At 41.4% G+C, this 17300-nt stretch overlaps 2 protein-coding genes across 3 annotated transcripts; one reads left to right on the top strand and one right to left on the bottom strand.

Annotated features, from left to right (window-relative positions):
- The first annotated feature begins 927 nt into the window (after nucleotides 1-927).
- On the top strand, nucleotides 928-7833 carry NMS (neuromedin S). Of its 2 annotated transcripts, XM_085049737.1 has the most exons (8): nucleotides 928-1210; nucleotides 1332-1387; nucleotides 1758-1808; nucleotides 2906-2965; nucleotides 5677-5712; nucleotides 6152-6193; nucleotides 7172-7202; nucleotides 7682-7833. In XM_085049737.1, the coding sequence occupies exons 1-8, from the start codon at nucleotides 928-930 to the stop codon at nucleotides 7696-7698; spliced, it is 576 nt and encodes a 191-aa protein (XP_084905863.1). In that variant the 3' UTR covers nucleotides 7699-7833. The 2 variants fall into 2 exon arrangements, with proteins under 2 accessions (XP_084905863.1, XP_084905936.1); XM_085049810.1 differs by lacking the exon at nucleotides 5677-5712 and having other exon boundaries at nucleotides 1017-1210.
- Nucleotides 7834-14013: 6180 nt separating this feature from the next.
- Nucleotides 14014-17300, bottom strand: LOC146444438 (histone H2A-like). The gene is made up of 2 exons (XM_085054814.1): nucleotides 17145-17300; nucleotides 14014-16060 (listed from the first exon to the last, which is right to left on the bottom strand). Exon 2 carries the CDS (start codon nucleotides 15994-15996, stop codon nucleotides 15625-15627), a length of 372 nt encoding a protein of 123 aa, XP_084910940.1. The 5' UTR covers nucleotides 15997-16060; nucleotides 17145-17300; the 3' UTR covers nucleotides 14014-15624.

Below are 17300 nucleotides of genomic sequence, written 5' to 3'. Positions count from 1 at the left end.
CTGCTCCTGTGCCTCTTTACGTGTTCAGGACACACAGCTGTGTAGCTGACAAAGTCGATGAAGTCTGGCTCCCCTTTTCTTAGTGAGAAAGCAGGTGTGTCTCCTCCCTGACTGTTCTGAGATGCTCCCACCAGGAACAGCCCTGCCATCATCCTTTTAAGTGTGCAGCACAGCCATTGAGGGACATTATGAGAAGAGGTGGGATGCTGTGACAATAATACCTTCTGCAGCTTTTTATGTCTCATATCCCACACTGGAGCCATTGCCTCCCAAGCATGTCTAGTACATAGAACCACAGAATAGTCAGGGTTGGAAGGGATCTTAAAGAGCATGTAGTTCCAAACTCCTATGTTAGAAGTTGAACAGCTGACTATATATTTGCTTAAGCAGGCCCAAAGGCTGGAAAAAAAAAGGTAAAAAAAAAATTAGAAAAAGCATTTGGGAGGACTCTGCCTTTCTGAGTCTGTGATCTGATTAGAAAGCACTGCCCTTAGAGCTTGCACAGAGAAAACCAGGATGAGCTTTTGATAGTCAAAGCCAATGTTTAAATCAGGAAGAAAGGAGAATCACTTTCTGTTGAGAGCAGATCTATATCTTTTCTACAGCCATACCCATTATGAAATGAATTAAGAGGTGGATGACTTTCCTTACTTCACTTAGAGGTAAGTGTAGTAAAATGGGCCAGGACTTGTTCAGTATGAAAGTTTATATCCTTTCTAATTAGAAGGCAAACTTCATTTCCCAAGCTGCCATGAGGAGAAATATTTTCCAAACACTCAGCAAGCCCTACTACAAAACGGAATTCTCTATTAATCCATCACTTGACCATGCACAGCATCTTCTTTTCATCTCTCTTTCCTTTCCCTCACCTCTTCTAGAAAAGCAGCTTTGACGGAGAGTTGTCGGGGGTAGAGAACGGAGTCCCTAATGCTGGGGTGGGGGCGTTTCTCGGTCCCGGCGGGCCGAGCCGCGGGGCTGCGGAGGCGGCAGTGCTCGTCCGGCACCGGGAGCGACACCGGGAGCGACAGTGGGAGCGGAGCTGGGGACCGCCCCGGCGCCCATTGGCTCGGCGGCTCCGTATGGGGCTGGTCGCGGCCCCATAAAGGCGCCCGGCCACTCTCCCGTCCCGGCCTCGCCATGCGCTCGCCGCCGCCCGCCCTGCCCTGGCTCCTGGCCGCCTGCTGCCTCTGCGCCCTGCCGCGGGGCTCAGGTACGTCCCGGCTGCGGGAGGCGGGGGGAATGCCACAGAACCCCTGCAAAGGGTCGGCTCCTCTAGCGGAGCGCCGTCGGGGTGGGTTCCGCGGCGTCCCAACACAGCCGTGTCTCCGCAGGGTTCCCGCAGCCTTTCTCGCGCTACCGGGACGGTGTGGAGCTGCCCCAGAACCAGGTACGTCTGGCATTGTCGTCTGACAGCGATGCGCGGTGGAGGGGTAGGGCAGAGACGGGGAAGGTGGAAAAGAGACTCGTCTGTGGCGGGGCAATGAGGCAGGAAATCGGCAATGGACTGGCAATACCTTATTAAACACCCTGGGAGGGTTGGTAAAGAGAGGAGGCACGCTGGCGCCCTTTGCTGCCCGCAGCGGCAGGTGGGACAGGTACGGGCAGGGGTGTGATGGGCAGCACGGTGCAGAATAGGACACCTGGGTCAGCAAAAGCCTGACAGGCGAATAATAAGCCAGTCCAGGCTTTCCGAGCAAAAACACAGGTCCGAAGGTACGACAGACACACTGCTAATGTCTATTCTTTACTTTTTAAAGCAACTGGCACTGTGTTTCAGTCAGTGGATGGAAATGTCCGATCAACCCCAGGTAAATTGACTCTGGTAATGTGTTTAATCTGCTGGTACTTTCCCTTCCAGACGTACTAATTGTCCTGCATAACCCGGAGCATCAACGTCTGCAGGTGGCAGAGCCTCTGCCAGAGAGCCAGCAGCTCTGGAGAGCAGAGCGAGTTTGTTGGTGTATGGGCTCTCCTCCTTGTGAAGCTAATGCAGACCTAAAGAAAAGCTTTTTTTTTCGTTTCTTGCCATGCCATGCTAACACTGAAGCAAGAAGTGCCAGACAGTTCTGCTGGAGTTAAAGGTTCTGTGTGGTCCTGGCTCAGTGCTTGGTGGGTGGATGGGTTTTCTTTGGGGTGCTCAGAGGAGAAGGGAGCAAGGAGAAGCTTTCACAGATCATTTCTGGTGGCCCAGAGCTTACAAACACTTTAAAAGAAAAAATCAGTATGTGAAAGATCAGCTCCACTGCATTTAATATTGAGGGTCATTTTCAAAGGGGGGAGAAAAATATTTGCTAGATCAGGAAGTATTTGGCAATTTTGAACGTTTTGTGTTGATTTTTTTCTGTCTGAAATCCTACAGTTTTGTGAATCAAAACTTGGAGGAAACAGTTTTCAGAGCCTGTTTTTCAAGTGTCATAGACCTCACTCCCTCTGAAACTGTAGCTCCCATCTAATGGGATTGCATGCATAAGCAAATCCCTGTCCTGTGGCCATGAGTATGGGACAGTCAGTGTATTTGAGTATAAGATAAAAGATTATAGTATTGATTGACTGAAATGGTTGTAGATGAAAATGAGCATGGATTAAGCATGTCAAAACCCAAAGCTATTCCTATTCCTAGAACAATTAGCATAAGAAATGCATTTTAAATATAAGAGGTTAATTTAGATCTCTTTATAGCACAAGACTATACTGACAATAGCTGTATTGTTTGTATTCTCCTCAAACAAAATACTAACTCTTCAGCTTATAATAGCATCAGTAGATCTTCCCCTGCTGTGAGTGTTTTTAGTGAACTGTGCTCAATCCAAATTGATCTGGGATCAGAATTAAGCCTGTTTTCTATCAAACCATGTACACCACACTCTCCCAGTAAATGTATTAAAGTATTGTTTGTTTTTTTCAGATCTCCAGCACTGTTTTGGATCTCTGTTATTCCATATTCAACAGCATGCATAAAAATGAGGTAAGGTGTAATTGCTTCTTTTGTTTTCAAGCACCCCCTTCTTAAACTTAAAAGCAACCACTCCACAACCAACTTTTTGACATTTCTCTCCAAACATCAATATATAATCTAATAGTCTAATGGTTTAAGAGATGTAGGAGAGTATATAGAAGATTTTCTCCTTGTTAGTAGTTTGCATGTAATTCTTAACTACATTAAATAATTTATATGAAATTGCTGTTTTTCACCAATTCAGAGCTCAAGAGCCAAAACAGTCACTTAGAGTCAGTATTTTAACCTGACCCTCAGACACAGGGTTAAATATGCTAAAAATATACATAACATTGGATAAATAGCATACCTTAGATCATGCTGAACATGGAGGTGTATGAGTTGCTTTACTGATTTTAATACTCAGTTTGAGCTTGGGGTTTTTTGTATCTCTGACTCAGATTAAAGAGATTAAGTTGAGGAGTCATTGAGTATAGTTATTTTTTGTTGGTGTAAGGACTCATCTCAATGTCAGTTTTGCTTTATATCACTTTTTTATTATCACCACTTCATTAAGAACCTTTTCTACAAAATCCACTCAGCCCCTGGCTATATGCTACAAAAGCAAATTTATTTATGGAGCCCGAGTCCTCTGTTTTTTCAAAACAGGAGTAGGTCCTTCAATACAATAATAGAAAGTATTTTGAAATGCATTTCAGTGTCTCTTCTTGCAATGTCTTTAGCTTATAATAATTCCAAACATGCTTTCCTGAAGCACCCATAAAACTCTACAATACTGAAGCTGTTTGTATAAAAAAATGCTAGCATTTCAGTCTTAAATGTCTAATAAATGTTTTTGAGTTCACTATTGACTCTTATGCTTTCATAGCTTAGCAAATGAGGGAACATCCAGAATCTTCTGGTACTTTGAATGGAGTCCTATTCCTGGTTACTATTTTAGTAACTAACTTTCCAAAAAGTTATGTGTCCTCAAGATTGGAAGCTGAATCTCATACAATATCCTTTTAAAAAATATTACTAATATCAGCTACATATCTGCAATATGATTTCTTGGTGTGGTCTGAGTAAAGTGACAGATAAAATAAATACGTGAAATATGGAAAAAGAACTATGTAAAGTTTTTTACCCATCTGATCAAACCTCATATTACATGAAGTTGCACTTTCTTAGCCTACAAGGAATCTTGAGAACACACTACAAACATGAGTCTGTATGTAGTGAACCTAGTGAAACAGTTATGAAATCCTACTGATGTTAGCTGAACTTTCCATTCTACATTATCATATATTTCTGTGAATTAAAAAAAAAATATTCAGTCATAGAGTTATAGGTTCTATAGAGAAGGTAGATGGTGTTTGAAGAGAAGGAATGAGGCCTCAGCAGTGTGAAAGGCAAAGTCCATGGCAATTTTGGCTTGAATGGGACTTGAACCCTACCCGGGGAAATTTAGAATATTTTGTGAGAACTAAGACTATTTAACATCAGTGTCTAACCTTTGGGTAAACCTTGTGGATGGCACTTTCAAAGAAAGCAAAAAAAGCTATCTAAACCCAGCTATATCACAATCACCTCACTGTGTGTTTGAAATTTCCATCCTAAAGATATTTAGAAGCTCTGTTTTCATCATATTTCTTCCACACAGTAATCTCTCACCTGTTATAAATTAGTTAGGATAGCTGAAACTGCAGGCCATGTCATGAGTCAATCTCTATCTTTGCTTGGTATGTAATAATCACATCAGAACAAAGGTAGCATTCATACTGTCTCTCTGTATTAGTCTCCTCCTTTGTATCCTTTAAAGCACCTTAAATGAACAAGCATTTTTTTCTTCCCTAGTATTTCATAACCCTGTAAGTTGATGTCAGTTGCTCTATAAATCATGGTCATGCGTCTTGAACCAAATAAATCCTCTTCTCATACCCTGAACTGTGATTCTCTCCTTTTTGTTTGTATATTTTGTCTTTTAAAATTCTTTCTCTCCAGTTTCCCATCCACATTCTTTCCTGTGTTCTCACCCTGTCTTCACATTCTTGCCCATTATATGTGTTTGCTTTTCAAGCCCATGCCAGATAACTAAACCCATTCACTCATACAACTGTGGCAGTGGCACACAGTGATCCCATTCCTGGCTGGCTGGGACCATGCAGCCTGGCAGCTATGTCATGGGTAAGAGGGCTCCCAAACGAGCCTAGAAGTTCAGGGCTGTGTTGCATTTTGAGCTTAATCTGCTCACATGAAGTCATGGGGAAATTTGCTATTCCTTGAAGTAAAGCTGAGGAGAAAAATGAGCAATTTTCTGAAGAATAAAGAGTGCAGGGGAAGGCTGAAGCCCAGCAAGCTTTCCTGGGTTAAAACCATAGGCAGTCTGAAAGGTGAAGAGCAGCCACATCTTAACAAGGTAAGAGCTATCAGTACAATTCAAGCCTGAGGAGTGGAGCTACAGGATGAGCTCTGTTTCACCTTCCAGAGCACAGCTGTGCTTTGCTGTACAGAGAGGGAAGCCTGTTGAATGATGGCAATGAACAGAGTAACATTCCAGGCAAGGAGTCACAGCAATCTTTAAAAAGATCAGTTTGGTGCTGTTCTTACATCTGTCTGTGATAAGTGTAAGGTTATATCTCTTCTCACTTGGAGTGTACCAACCTCACCAGTAATAGAGGGTCGCTGTAACAAACCAAAACATGCTGGCATCTTGATTAACTTACAGTGTCCACTTGCAGGAATCACAGATTGCTTCTGCAAAGTTTACAAAGAAGGTATGTAAATGTGAAGACAAGCAGTAACAGTAGCAGTGGATAGGGAAGTATGTCCCTTTCCTTGTTTCTTTTGCTGCTTTTTTAAAGTCAGCTTGGTTTTTTCAGTGGTTGGAAAGTGATCTGTGCTGACCCTGCTTATACCCTGTGTGTAAAGCTTTCTTTTATATTTCTTCTAAACCCTGTGAATCTTGAATTATGGTAATTTAGTTTATTTACACTAGACAGAATGGATAGTTCTTGACAGTGTCCTTTAGGCATTAATTTTTAATCAGCATTTCAAATGAATGGGCATTGGGAACTATCAACACCTTGTTGTTTGCATGCTGCTGAAAAAGGCCTTAAATTAGGGATATTCTGATAGAATGATACCAAATTTTTGCAACAGATATATGGAACAGAGTTTAAAGTATTTTGTTATTGTTTGTGTTTGATTTCACAGGACAGTCATGGAACCCTGGGACGGCCTTTCTTCCTTTTCAGGGTATCTGAATCTCTTCATTTCAAAGATTCTGAATTGCAGACATTGTTATATATCTAAAGATGAGCAGCTGTTTCCCTTCACAAATTCTTGCTGCAGTTGTTTTGAATAGAGGCCAAATATTCCTTGCTTGAAAGCTTAGGGAGCCTTTTGCTTAAAAAGCTCTGGTTTGACTAAAAGATGACAAGATAATGAGATCTGAGGTAGTAATGGATTAAACACTTCTTTTTGTTTGAAGATATGGCTCTGCAAATGTTTTATCTTGAGCCAAATCATCCATGTGGCTTGTATCTCTGAGACTGTCAAGGTGCACTGATGCTAAATAAATTAGATCAAACATGTGCCTGAGCTGAGTATCCACTTGGCCTGAAAGGTCTGGCCAGGAGGTAAAGTCATGCTGCATAATGGTGAAAAGCCAAAGCAAAATGATCATAATTTCTCTCATGCTTTTCACCCATTGGCTTGCTGAGCTATGACATGGTCTAGTGCCCAAGGTGCTGGTTCAGACACCTAAAAATTAATTTTTAGGAATATCTTCAACATGTTTTTAAAAAATTAAAAATATTTTAAAGTAGGTCAGATCAGGTAACCAGAGTCCCAATTCAGCTGTCATTTATGTTTAATTTCAAGTTATTTGTTATTTCAAGTGTGTCCATCGAGGTTCTTTCAGTGCTGGTATTTTTTTGCTCTTTCTAAGGAATGTGCCTATACTACCCCAATGAATTGAGACCAAAACTCTGAATGAGAATAATTAAAGCCAGAATGTTTAGCTTTTTGGGCAGAGGCTGAATGAAAATTTCTCATACTCAAAGGCATAACCCACCCTGTATGGATTCCCTGGTATTTGACATGTTGCTTTAAAGAAAATCTCACTACAGTCTTATATAGTACTCTGTCTGCAGGGTGGGGATGTATTTTGGTGTGCTTATAAGACTGTAATCTAATACTTCTTTACAATCATCCAATTATTATATTTTGCAGCCTCGAAATGGAAGAACTATTGAAGACAGTGGTAAGTATACAATGAAAAGTGTCAAGAATTTCTTCTGTCCTTTCATTAATGGTGATCCTCATGACAAAAGAAGGTACTGAAAAGCATTACAAACCTAGTAAAAACATATATACACATTTCATATGGCCACCAAGAGCTGTCTTGACTGAAATTTGTGGTTTTTGTATGGTCAGAGACGTAGAGTATACACCCTTGACAAAGGGATGGTTTTCTTCATTATGCTTCCATACTCTAAAAGGTCAGCAGGGTTGGAACGTGGTAGAAAGAGAACTGTGTGAGGAAGAAGGATTAATATTTGAGTGCAAGTAACAGATTTGGGCACTTATCTAAACTTTCAAACAACTTAATCTTCTGGTATTAGAATTTGAAGCTATTTAATTTCTAACTTTGAGAATAACAAGATGTACAGAACTGAGAACTAAGTCATATTGAGACAAACATCTCAACATAAAATATGATGTTGTGTTAATTTGTTTCAGAATACCGTGGAATATGAAGTTCATGGATTGATTTACCAGCTTGATGACTTGGTTTACATAAAGGAAAGAGACTTTCCATTGCACTGGTTGTCTATTATGTGACTCAGTTGTCTGGAATTTGCTGTTCCATGTAATAAATTTGCAATCAGTAATTCTTTTTGTTGTCTTTTTTTTTAAATTGAAGCCCATACTAGGCTTCCTTGGGCTATAGTGTAGCATTGCCTGGTGTCAGCTGTAATCAAAGGAAATCAATCATCTCAATATAGACAATTTTCAAATCCAACAGTGAATTTTATAACATCTTCTTTAATAGGGTCATAAATGATAAGCCTGTCCTTTTGATTAGACATATTTCCCCATTATTTCATAATAGGCATCCTGAACAACATGATATTGATATCATCATGGACATTTTAATGATTTATTTTGAGCAACTAAGTGCTCGAGTGTGATAATTGATGAATCCAAAGCAAAGTTCTTTGAAAGAAGAGGAACAAGTACTACTGCTACACACAGACAATATTTGATCAGATGCTGTATTTTTTTCAGCCTTGCCCTACTGGCTGTCATAAAACACAAATGAGGCACTTCTGAGAAATAGTCTGAACATCTGCCCTTTTTTTCTGAAATCATCCATTTAAAAATGTGGTGCAGCTGATTGTGCTTGCACTGTATGGGGTGTTTTGGTAGGTGGAGACATTTATGGGCACAAAACTCAAAGTACTAAGCAGTTACTTCCCCAGGAAGAGAAGAGCATAGTAAAATTGAGGGTCTGGGGATACAAATGAGGCTGCAATTCCTTAACACAGTTGCCTCAAGCCCTTTGTTATCCCTCCTTCTCTTTAGCTACTATGGCATAGTACCACAGCCACATGTGAACCAGATTTGGAGACACCTTGGTCTTTAAAAACAAACCCTAGTAAAACTATGTTTTGTAGGGGTTTTTGTGGGGTTTTATCCAGATAAGTTCCCAATTTGGGCTGTGCTAACAGAAGTTTGGCTGGTATTTAGAGGGATGTGATGAGTTGTTTGGTAATTCTCAACTCCATCTAGGGTAGAGTGTTCAGTGTGGAGCCTCACAATACAAGAAGGCCATGGGCAAACTGGAGGGAGGGCCTCCAAGGTGGTGAGAGCTATATCACTTGCTCCTAAGGAGATGCAAGGGCAACTGGGCTGGGATGCCTTCAGGGGAATCTAATGGACCCTCCAGTGTCTGTGAGGGTCATCAAGAAGACAGCTGGGCTCCTCAAAGCGTGGGGTGGGAAGACAAGTAGCTACAGGCATAAATTGAAGCAAGAGAGGTTGAACTATCCAGCAGTGCAGCCAGTTGTCCAGAGAGAGCACTCCTTGGAGATTTTCAAGACCAGAGTAGACAACACCTGGTCTGAATTCCTGCTTGGGACCAGACTAGAGACCTCCTGAGGTCCCTGCTAGCCTCAGTTATTCTGTGACATGAGTACAACTCCATGCTAATTATTTCAGCCTCTAACAGGGCCAAAATCTGGCTGAATTACAGCTCCTGTATCTCCTCCTGGGCAGAGGGTGCTGGTGGTGTGGGGGTTTCCCAGACAGGCTGCTCAGAGAATTGAGGCCTATTTGTGCCTTCTCAGTGCCCTGTTCAGCGAGTTGTCAAATCCTGTAGGAAACTATTAGCCCTTGGAAAGACTGCCAAAGGGATGCTGGCTCCTCTGGCTTCCCAGGTATCTGGGACCAGTTAGGATGTCCTTCTGGAAGGAACAACTAAGCCAAATGCAAGTCGTGGGGATGCATTCTGGCAATTCAAATAAATATGAGATAACAATACAAAAGCACTGCAATGGCACTTCTGGCTTGTTTCATCTCAGAGGCCAAAGCTGAAGGGCATCAAATTTTGTTCAGTTCTGCATAAGTATTTTTATTGGTGTTGGCTGGGATAGAATTAATTGCCTTCATAGCAGCTTTTATGGTGCTGTGTTTTGGATCTGTGACCAAAACAGTGTTGATAACACAGGGATGTTTTAGCTATTGCTGAGCAGGGCTTGCACAATCTCAAGACCTCTTTCCAACCCCACCAGTGAGGAGGCTGGGGTGCACAAGGAGTTGGGAGGTGACACAGTCAGGACAGCTGACCCAACTGCCAAAGGGATATCCCATACTATGTGGTGTCATGCTCTGCAATAAAAGTTGGGAAGGAAAAAGGGACACACACACACACACACACACACACACATTCAGAATGATGGCATTTGTCTTCCCAACTCAGTTAGGCGTGATGGAGCCTGGCTTTCCTAGAGGTGGCTGAACACCTGCCTGCTGATGAATGAATTCCAGTCACGCAGTGAATGAATTCCTTGTTGTGCTTTGCTTTACTTGTTAAACAATCTTTATGTCAGCCTACAGCTTTGCTCACTTTTACAATTTCAATTCTCTCCCCATCCTGCTGGGGAAAGTAAGCAAGCTGGCTGGAGTTAAACTACAGCAGTACTGCACTATAGGCAACTCATGCTGTGCTCTCGCAGTCAGAAGTGGCTTCCTCCACCCACAACAGGTTTCAAGAATAACATCTATTTGGGCCTTGAAACTTCAATAAGATTGATAAACAGGTGGTAATTTGCAGGGGAGAACCTAGCCTAGGTTCCTCAGTCATATGTCTGTAGTAACTGTGGCTCCTCTGTAAAAAGCACAGAAGAGCTCTTGTTCACTGCTCAATGGAAATCTTTGCTCCCTGGAGCAATGCAAATGTCACCTGTGAAACAGGAGAAATTAATAATATAGAAATGCAAAGGTCATCTCTGGCCTGAAACTTTTTCTGAATATCCCACTGCAAAATCCACAGATGAAATTCAGGAGCACAGACACAGGTGACAATGACAATAAGAAGCACAGAAATACTTCTGCAAGAAAAGGAGATGAAAACTCAGTTTCCATTGTCAACCAGAGAAGAGACAAATCAAGAGTTTCACAACAAGGTATACAAAGTAATGAGTGTGTTTAGAAGAGTGAATTGGGCGCTTATCCATCCTTGTGCAACAAAAAGTAGCACGGAAGGCCATTCGATTACATGGAGAGGCAACATGCTTCAGCTGCAAAGGGGAATTTTTCTTGTAGCACTTAATCACCACCTGAAATCAGTTGCCGCAGCTTAGAGCATGTGGTTAAGAACAGCTTGGTGGACTCTTGGAAATGTTCAGGAGGAAACAAGGAATGTTCAGGAGCACACACCTAGTGCTGCCTAACTAGACTTGAAAATCACTTTAGGCTGGCCCAGGACCTTAAAAGCCTGGGCTGCAGCAGCTGGGCTCAGTGAGGCATTGCTCAGCAGAGTGCACAGCGAGGGACCTGGAAATGCACTTGCTTGGAGGGGAGCAAGTGCTGCCCAGCCTCACGACATACTGCTCACCAGACACAGAGCACGAAGCACAAGAGGAAAACCTTGGTGTTTTACTTCACTCTCTCTGATCCCTTCGTGATCTTGTGCCTTGAACAGACTCACTCCCTTCTCAGCTCCCACAGGGAAGAGCTCACTTACTAGATCTTCAGGTGATGGCAAGCTGGGACAGATGGCAATGCTGCAGGACAGAGTCAGCATTCAAAATGATCATGGCAAAGATACATATGGAAAAAGATATGTACAGCTCACTGAGGATGAAAGGAAGTTATTACACATACTGAAGAATAATCAATTGCAGCTTTGCAGCAAAGGCGATGGGTAACTGTAGATAGTCAAATCCCATAGCGTTGAGGAGGACACAAAATACTATGTGGAATGAATGACAAACTGTAGAAACTGCCACAGGGGAGGTGTTGCATTGCTGACTATAGGTAAGGTTTCATGTACAGAGCAAGACAGGAGAAGAAGGAGGGGAAACAGCAGCAAAGAGGAAAGGCAGAGGTCAAGGAAAGTTGGAACTCTGAATAAAGTGGGATTGATTTGCAAGAAGGGAAGTGTGAGGAGGGGAATGATAAAATGCTTCATTTTAAGCTCACCATTCCTGGCAGCATTCATTCATGCCTGTGTTTATTTATTTGCTGGGATCTTGGAGTTGAGCAGTGATCCCATGATATCTACTGGTTGTTTATGTGAAGATAACTCTTAAGACTTATCTTACTTACCTGTTCCAGACAACTCACACACTGTAACTCACACACTCCACCTTACTCAACAGGGTAGAAACATATCTTTGACTGGGCTGGACTGTCTAAACTCTCTTAATCTACATATCTATCACTCTGATAGATTTCTGTACTGATAGATTTCTGAACTAGAAGGAGCTACTAAGTCTCCTTCTTCAGTCACTTCTGGATCTACTTTTTCCAGTGTACAAAAACAAAAATGTGACTGATCTTATAGCAGGTTATGATTCAACACCTAAAATTTTGACATTTCTCTGGCGCAAAGAACCTTGTACACCAAACACCATCTCCCTATTAGCCTTCAACCTGCTGAGATCAACAGAGGAAGTCTCAATGACAACAAAAGGCAAACTTGAAAGAAAAGTATTTTGTGTATCTTTACTACAAATCTTCTGCACCCAGGGGTTACTACACAGCAGTTCAGATAGTACCTGCTGGCTTACTGCATCAGAAGATGTGTACACACAAATACAGGCTTCTGAAGTACAGCTATCTGAACACCAAACAGAAAAATTCCTAAACATGGACTAGAACTTCCAACAGAAAATGCAGAACATGCATGAACTGACCGCAGAGCACCCACAGGCAATCATGTGTGATCCATCAGAAAAGAAGCAAAAGTCAGGAGCCTCATTCAGCTGAGCACCAAGGTCATATTTCCTCTCATGACTCAGGCATGAACTGATGTGCCACAGACACCTACCCTGCTGGATGGCTTGGCCTCTCCAGGGACCACACCAGAGACTCTGCTGTGTGAAAAAACACAAAAAATAGCCTTTGATTATGTCAGTAGTCTTATACTGTGTCTTCATTCATTCTCACTGTTCTGTGTAATCTGCATGGCTCCACAGAGTATGTATAATTTCAGATAATAACCCAAATTCACTACTCTGTGACTTTCATTAGAGCAGCACTTCCAAGAGGAAAACGGTGTTGAGGAATTGCAATATCGGGACCGATCAGCAGAGGGCAATGCCAAAATCAAATTCGGGATGTCCAAAACAGAGGCACTCCGAGCCCTCCCTACCCCACTCCACCGTGCACTGGGCTTGATCAGCTCGGGCAGTGAATGAGTTCAGATCTGGTGCATCCCTTCTGCTCACCAAGACAATACTCTCCGAAGCCATAACTTGGGATGTTTCTTCTCCTTACAGAGACAGTGAAGGTGACAGAAGATATCAAGCTTATAAACACACAAATCTCAGTGCAGAGTGAACTACAAGTACTCTGCACAACTGAGACATCCGTCAACAGCATCCAGTCCTCTAGACAGGTAAAAGAAGAAGAGTTTTTCCAGGCATCATTTCACTTCCATGCTTCCATCTGCCCACCATTTCATTGGATTGTGGAGCACCATGTACACACATTTTCTAATGGGTGTTATTGAAGACATCTATTTTCCTTGACAGACACTGATGCCATGTCACAATTGAATTAGGAAAGTAATGCTACATCAAGATAAATGTGTTTTGCAGCATCAGTAACAAGAGAGATGCCAGAGGAGCTGTGGTTTGAATGTTTTTTTGCTTTGATTTGCGACTAAGTCACATACCAGCCTCAGCTACAGGTGACTGAGCTAAGTCGAAACCTATAGCACGAGATATGAGAGAACTAGCCATGTGCAAAAGTACCATGCAATTAATGTCTTGTTTTACCAAAGTAAATGACCACTTTGGTGATAAACAGAACAAGCAAAATTATTTCTATTAGATTTGTAATTTGAGGAGGATCTCTTACACTGTAGTACATGAAATAAAGTTTTTATCACAATTTCATTAGCATGACCATAGGGTACAATTTGCAAACTTCCCAAGCACTTTACTGAACAGGGGGTTACCTATGGGTATGAAACTAAACATCTGCACAACTAAGACGACACCTATCTTCCCCCTTTGTGATAAAAGGGCATGGTTACTTAGCCTCAAAGTTTTGCTATGATACCCTGTGCATTTCTGTTCAAAATTATCCCGAGTGCCTATTGATCAACCTGGATACAACCCCAACTTTCCAAGGAAGCCAAACATTAATGACCTGGACATTTGTCTGAATTTGTTCCCAATCCTTATGTTAAGAACAAATAATGACATTGATGACCATAATAGAATACTAATACTTGTTGAGAGTTTACCTATTAATCGAATAAGAGAACTTATCCTTGGATAAAACTTTTTTTTGTAGTTACATGAATTCATTATTATTTATCAGTGTAATTAGTGCTACTCCAGTAAATGTTTAAGTGCTCTTCAGTGTATGTTTTGCAAAACTGGGTACCAAAAATGAGTTCCGCATTTTTCCCCTCTCAGACTAGCAACACCTCTAACAGAAAACCCTATAAACCAACTTTTCTCACTGTTCTACCCCCAGGTTTCTGAGGATCTATAATTTCACTGCTGAGGTGTTGAAAGGCAGCAGTGACGTGCCATAACCATGTTTATTTCCTCTTCAGCAGTAGAACATTTGATTTGTTGGTGGCCCCTGCCAGGGCTGGTTCAAAGTTTAATGAGCTGCATTGACTTTTACCAAGTGCTGTGGAAGAAAGAATACGTCTAGAAAATATCAGTGGTGCTGTTTTGTAAGTACCAGGACAGCAGGTATAAATGTAAAGCCAGAATGGCTGGAAGAGGCTGACATCCTCTTGCTTGACAAGCTTTATAGCATAAACAAAAGAGTATCCTCCAGTTATTCCTGCCACAAACGGAATGACTCTTTGCTTTATTCTGTTGTGAAATGCTACCTCACAAATTTTACATTTACTTCCTGCTGACATTTATGCTGCTCTTTCCTTCATGGTCTGTATCTATCTTTCATGCTATTTTCACAGCATTTGCATCTCCACTCTTGCATTTGAGTTTCTCACCCCTTCAGAACTATTTTTCTCAATAACAACTTGTACTTGACCTTTTCCTCCTCCTGTTGCCCTAGCACAGAGTGTCCTGGTACAGAGAAGGAAGGCAGTGAATATGTTCTCAGGAGGAACACGCTATAAAGCAGACACCAGGGCAAGTTTCCTTTAAGAGGAACTGCAGCTTGTTAATATAGTCAAAGCAAGTTAAATGGCCCTCAATATGGAAGAGTCCTTTTACTTTTTTAAAAAGATGGAGCATTATTATTTAAATGAATTTATGGATACATAGAGGAAAACAAATGGTCTATGAAGGGAATAGGGTGGTAGACCCTTTCTCAAGTTCTTGATAATTTATTTGTACAATGGACAAACATTCAATTTGTCATCTGTGTTAAGAGAGAAGACACAGCTCCACCAGTCTCTGCATGTTTTGCCATGACAGTCTTAGTCACGATGGAGCAGTCTAAAGAGAAGCAGATGTTCACTATAGTTTTAAGAGCAATAAGGCTTTAAAAAACACAGGGTTACTAACTTCTAAAGCAGAGTTAAACAACCTCTGAGGCACTGAACTAATTGCACCACAAATCTGTGCTAGATGGAAGAAAAGTTCATAGGAATAGCAGTGTGTGTCTTAACTCTTCTCCCTGCTTCACAACAGTAACCTGTAACATGCTTTCAAAAGTAAGCATGTACTGGACTTTTTAAAAATAGTTATTCAGGTGCTATGCTAGGCTATTTTTTTTTTAATATTTTCTCTGTCCTTCCATTCATGAGATAACAGAAAAGGAGATCAGTGTGGCATTCTAGAAACTTTATTACAAGCACTAAAAGTGCCTTAACATTAGCAAGCAAAATACTTGACAAAGAAGCAAACACATACAAATTAGTAGTACCGAGTCCCATCATCCATAAGTGCACAGACCAAACCAGGAAAAGCAAGTTTCACTGGCTACTACCTTGTTCCTGAGAAGAAGCAACATTTCCACTAGGATTTCTTTGGTAGGAGCTGAGAGAGGATATTTGGCATAACCCCGCCTTGAGGAATGATCACAAAGGCAAAGAGCTTGTTCAGCTCATCATCATTTCTCACAGCCAGCTGAATGTGCCTGGGCAGGATCCTTTGTTTCTTGTTTTGCTGTGCAGCATTCCCTGCCAGTTCCAGGACCTCTGCTACCAGGTACTCCATTACTGCAGCCAGGAAGATGGGAGTGGCAGAACTAATCCTATCAGCGTATCTGCCTCTTCGGAGGAGTCTATAGACACGACCCACAGAGAACTGCAGGCCTGCCTTGACTGATTTGCTTCTTCTTGATGCACTTCCAGGATTGCCAGCTTGTTTCTTTCCATGTCCAGACATTTTGACAGGCAAGGAGACACAGAGGGCTGGAGGTCATCAAAATAATTGGGTGCTTGGGCCACAGCTAATGGATAGCAAGAGAAGGCTAGGTCAGTTACCTATCAACAAGGTCAGTTACCCTTTCTGCTCTTCCACATCAAGGAGAAAGCTCACTCTTTCCATGAGGAAAGATGTCACCACACACCACAATTCATCAAGAGCAGAGCTAAAATTTTAACCATTATTACCCTTTTACAGCCTGCCTTTTAGGAGAAGGATCTCATTGCAAAATCTGTCAAGGGTTATTGAAGTTAGATAAGAAGGACTCAAAAGAAGAGAGGCTTTACCCTGCTACTCAGCATATATTTGGGACTGATGCACAGCTGGACTTCCTGAGTAAGATTTTTTTAAAACAACACAACCATTACCTCAAAGCTAACTTGAAGAAAAGCCTGTCTCTTCTTCCAAGAGGAATCTGTATTATAACTTCTTCTACTATCAAGTTAAAACTTCCTTGCATTTTAAAACTAAAAATGAAAAAATTCTTGCAGCCCACAGCTTGTTATACCTAAAATACTCCAGGACATTTTAAAACAGTTTTAAATTAATTCCCCAAGTGGTATTCTCAGGCTGCTAGGAGAGTACTCCTGGAGGTCTTCTACACTAGGAAAAGGATTAATTGATTTGGACAGGACAATGCAGACTGAAGAATAGAAATTACCATCTACTTCCTCAAGATGAAGGAAATTCAGCCCAGCCAGAACACTCTTATAACTGGAATAGCAAAAATTATCATTTAAATAACATTTCTAGTCTATGAGTAAACAGGACCATTAACTTCTAGCACAGCTGTTTACAATATACAAGAACACTCATCACTACATTAATATGTGAGGGTTTTTTACTGAGAGGTTTAGTATTGAAGAAATATCAGAATAAGATTTGAGAAGAAGGTGACAAAAAGTTTAAAAAAACCCCAGCCACTAATAAAATCCAAGCAAACCAAGCCATAACTCCTTATGCCTATTACTATTCAGTAATTTTTCCTAGATTACTCCCCATACAGGCATACTGTACAATAAAAGCAGATAACTTACAAAATAATGCAAAGCCCACAATAACCCCAAATCTTCCATAATACATTATAAATGAAAAATGCATCACATAACCTTCAAAAATTCTTATTTTGTCCTCATCTGTGCCTTGCTGCAACCTACACTCAGCGACACTCAAGTCACATAACACCATTCCCTCTACCTCCAGGCCCAGAACCTTTTTATTAGCAACTTTTCCTCCTCATCAGCAGGTCACCTGGATAATTAATG

The sequence above is a fragment of the Lichenostomus cassidix genome, chromosome 1, assembly GCF_008360975.1.
Source record: "Lichenostomus cassidix isolate B80296 chromosome 1, HeHo_3.0, whole genome shotgun sequence".
NCBI lineage: Eukaryota > Metazoa > Chordata > Aves > Passeriformes > Meliphagidae > Lichenostomus > Lichenostomus cassidix.
The sequence above is the reverse complement of the archived record's forward strand: the minus strand, read 5'-3'. Positions and strand labels throughout refer to the sequence as shown.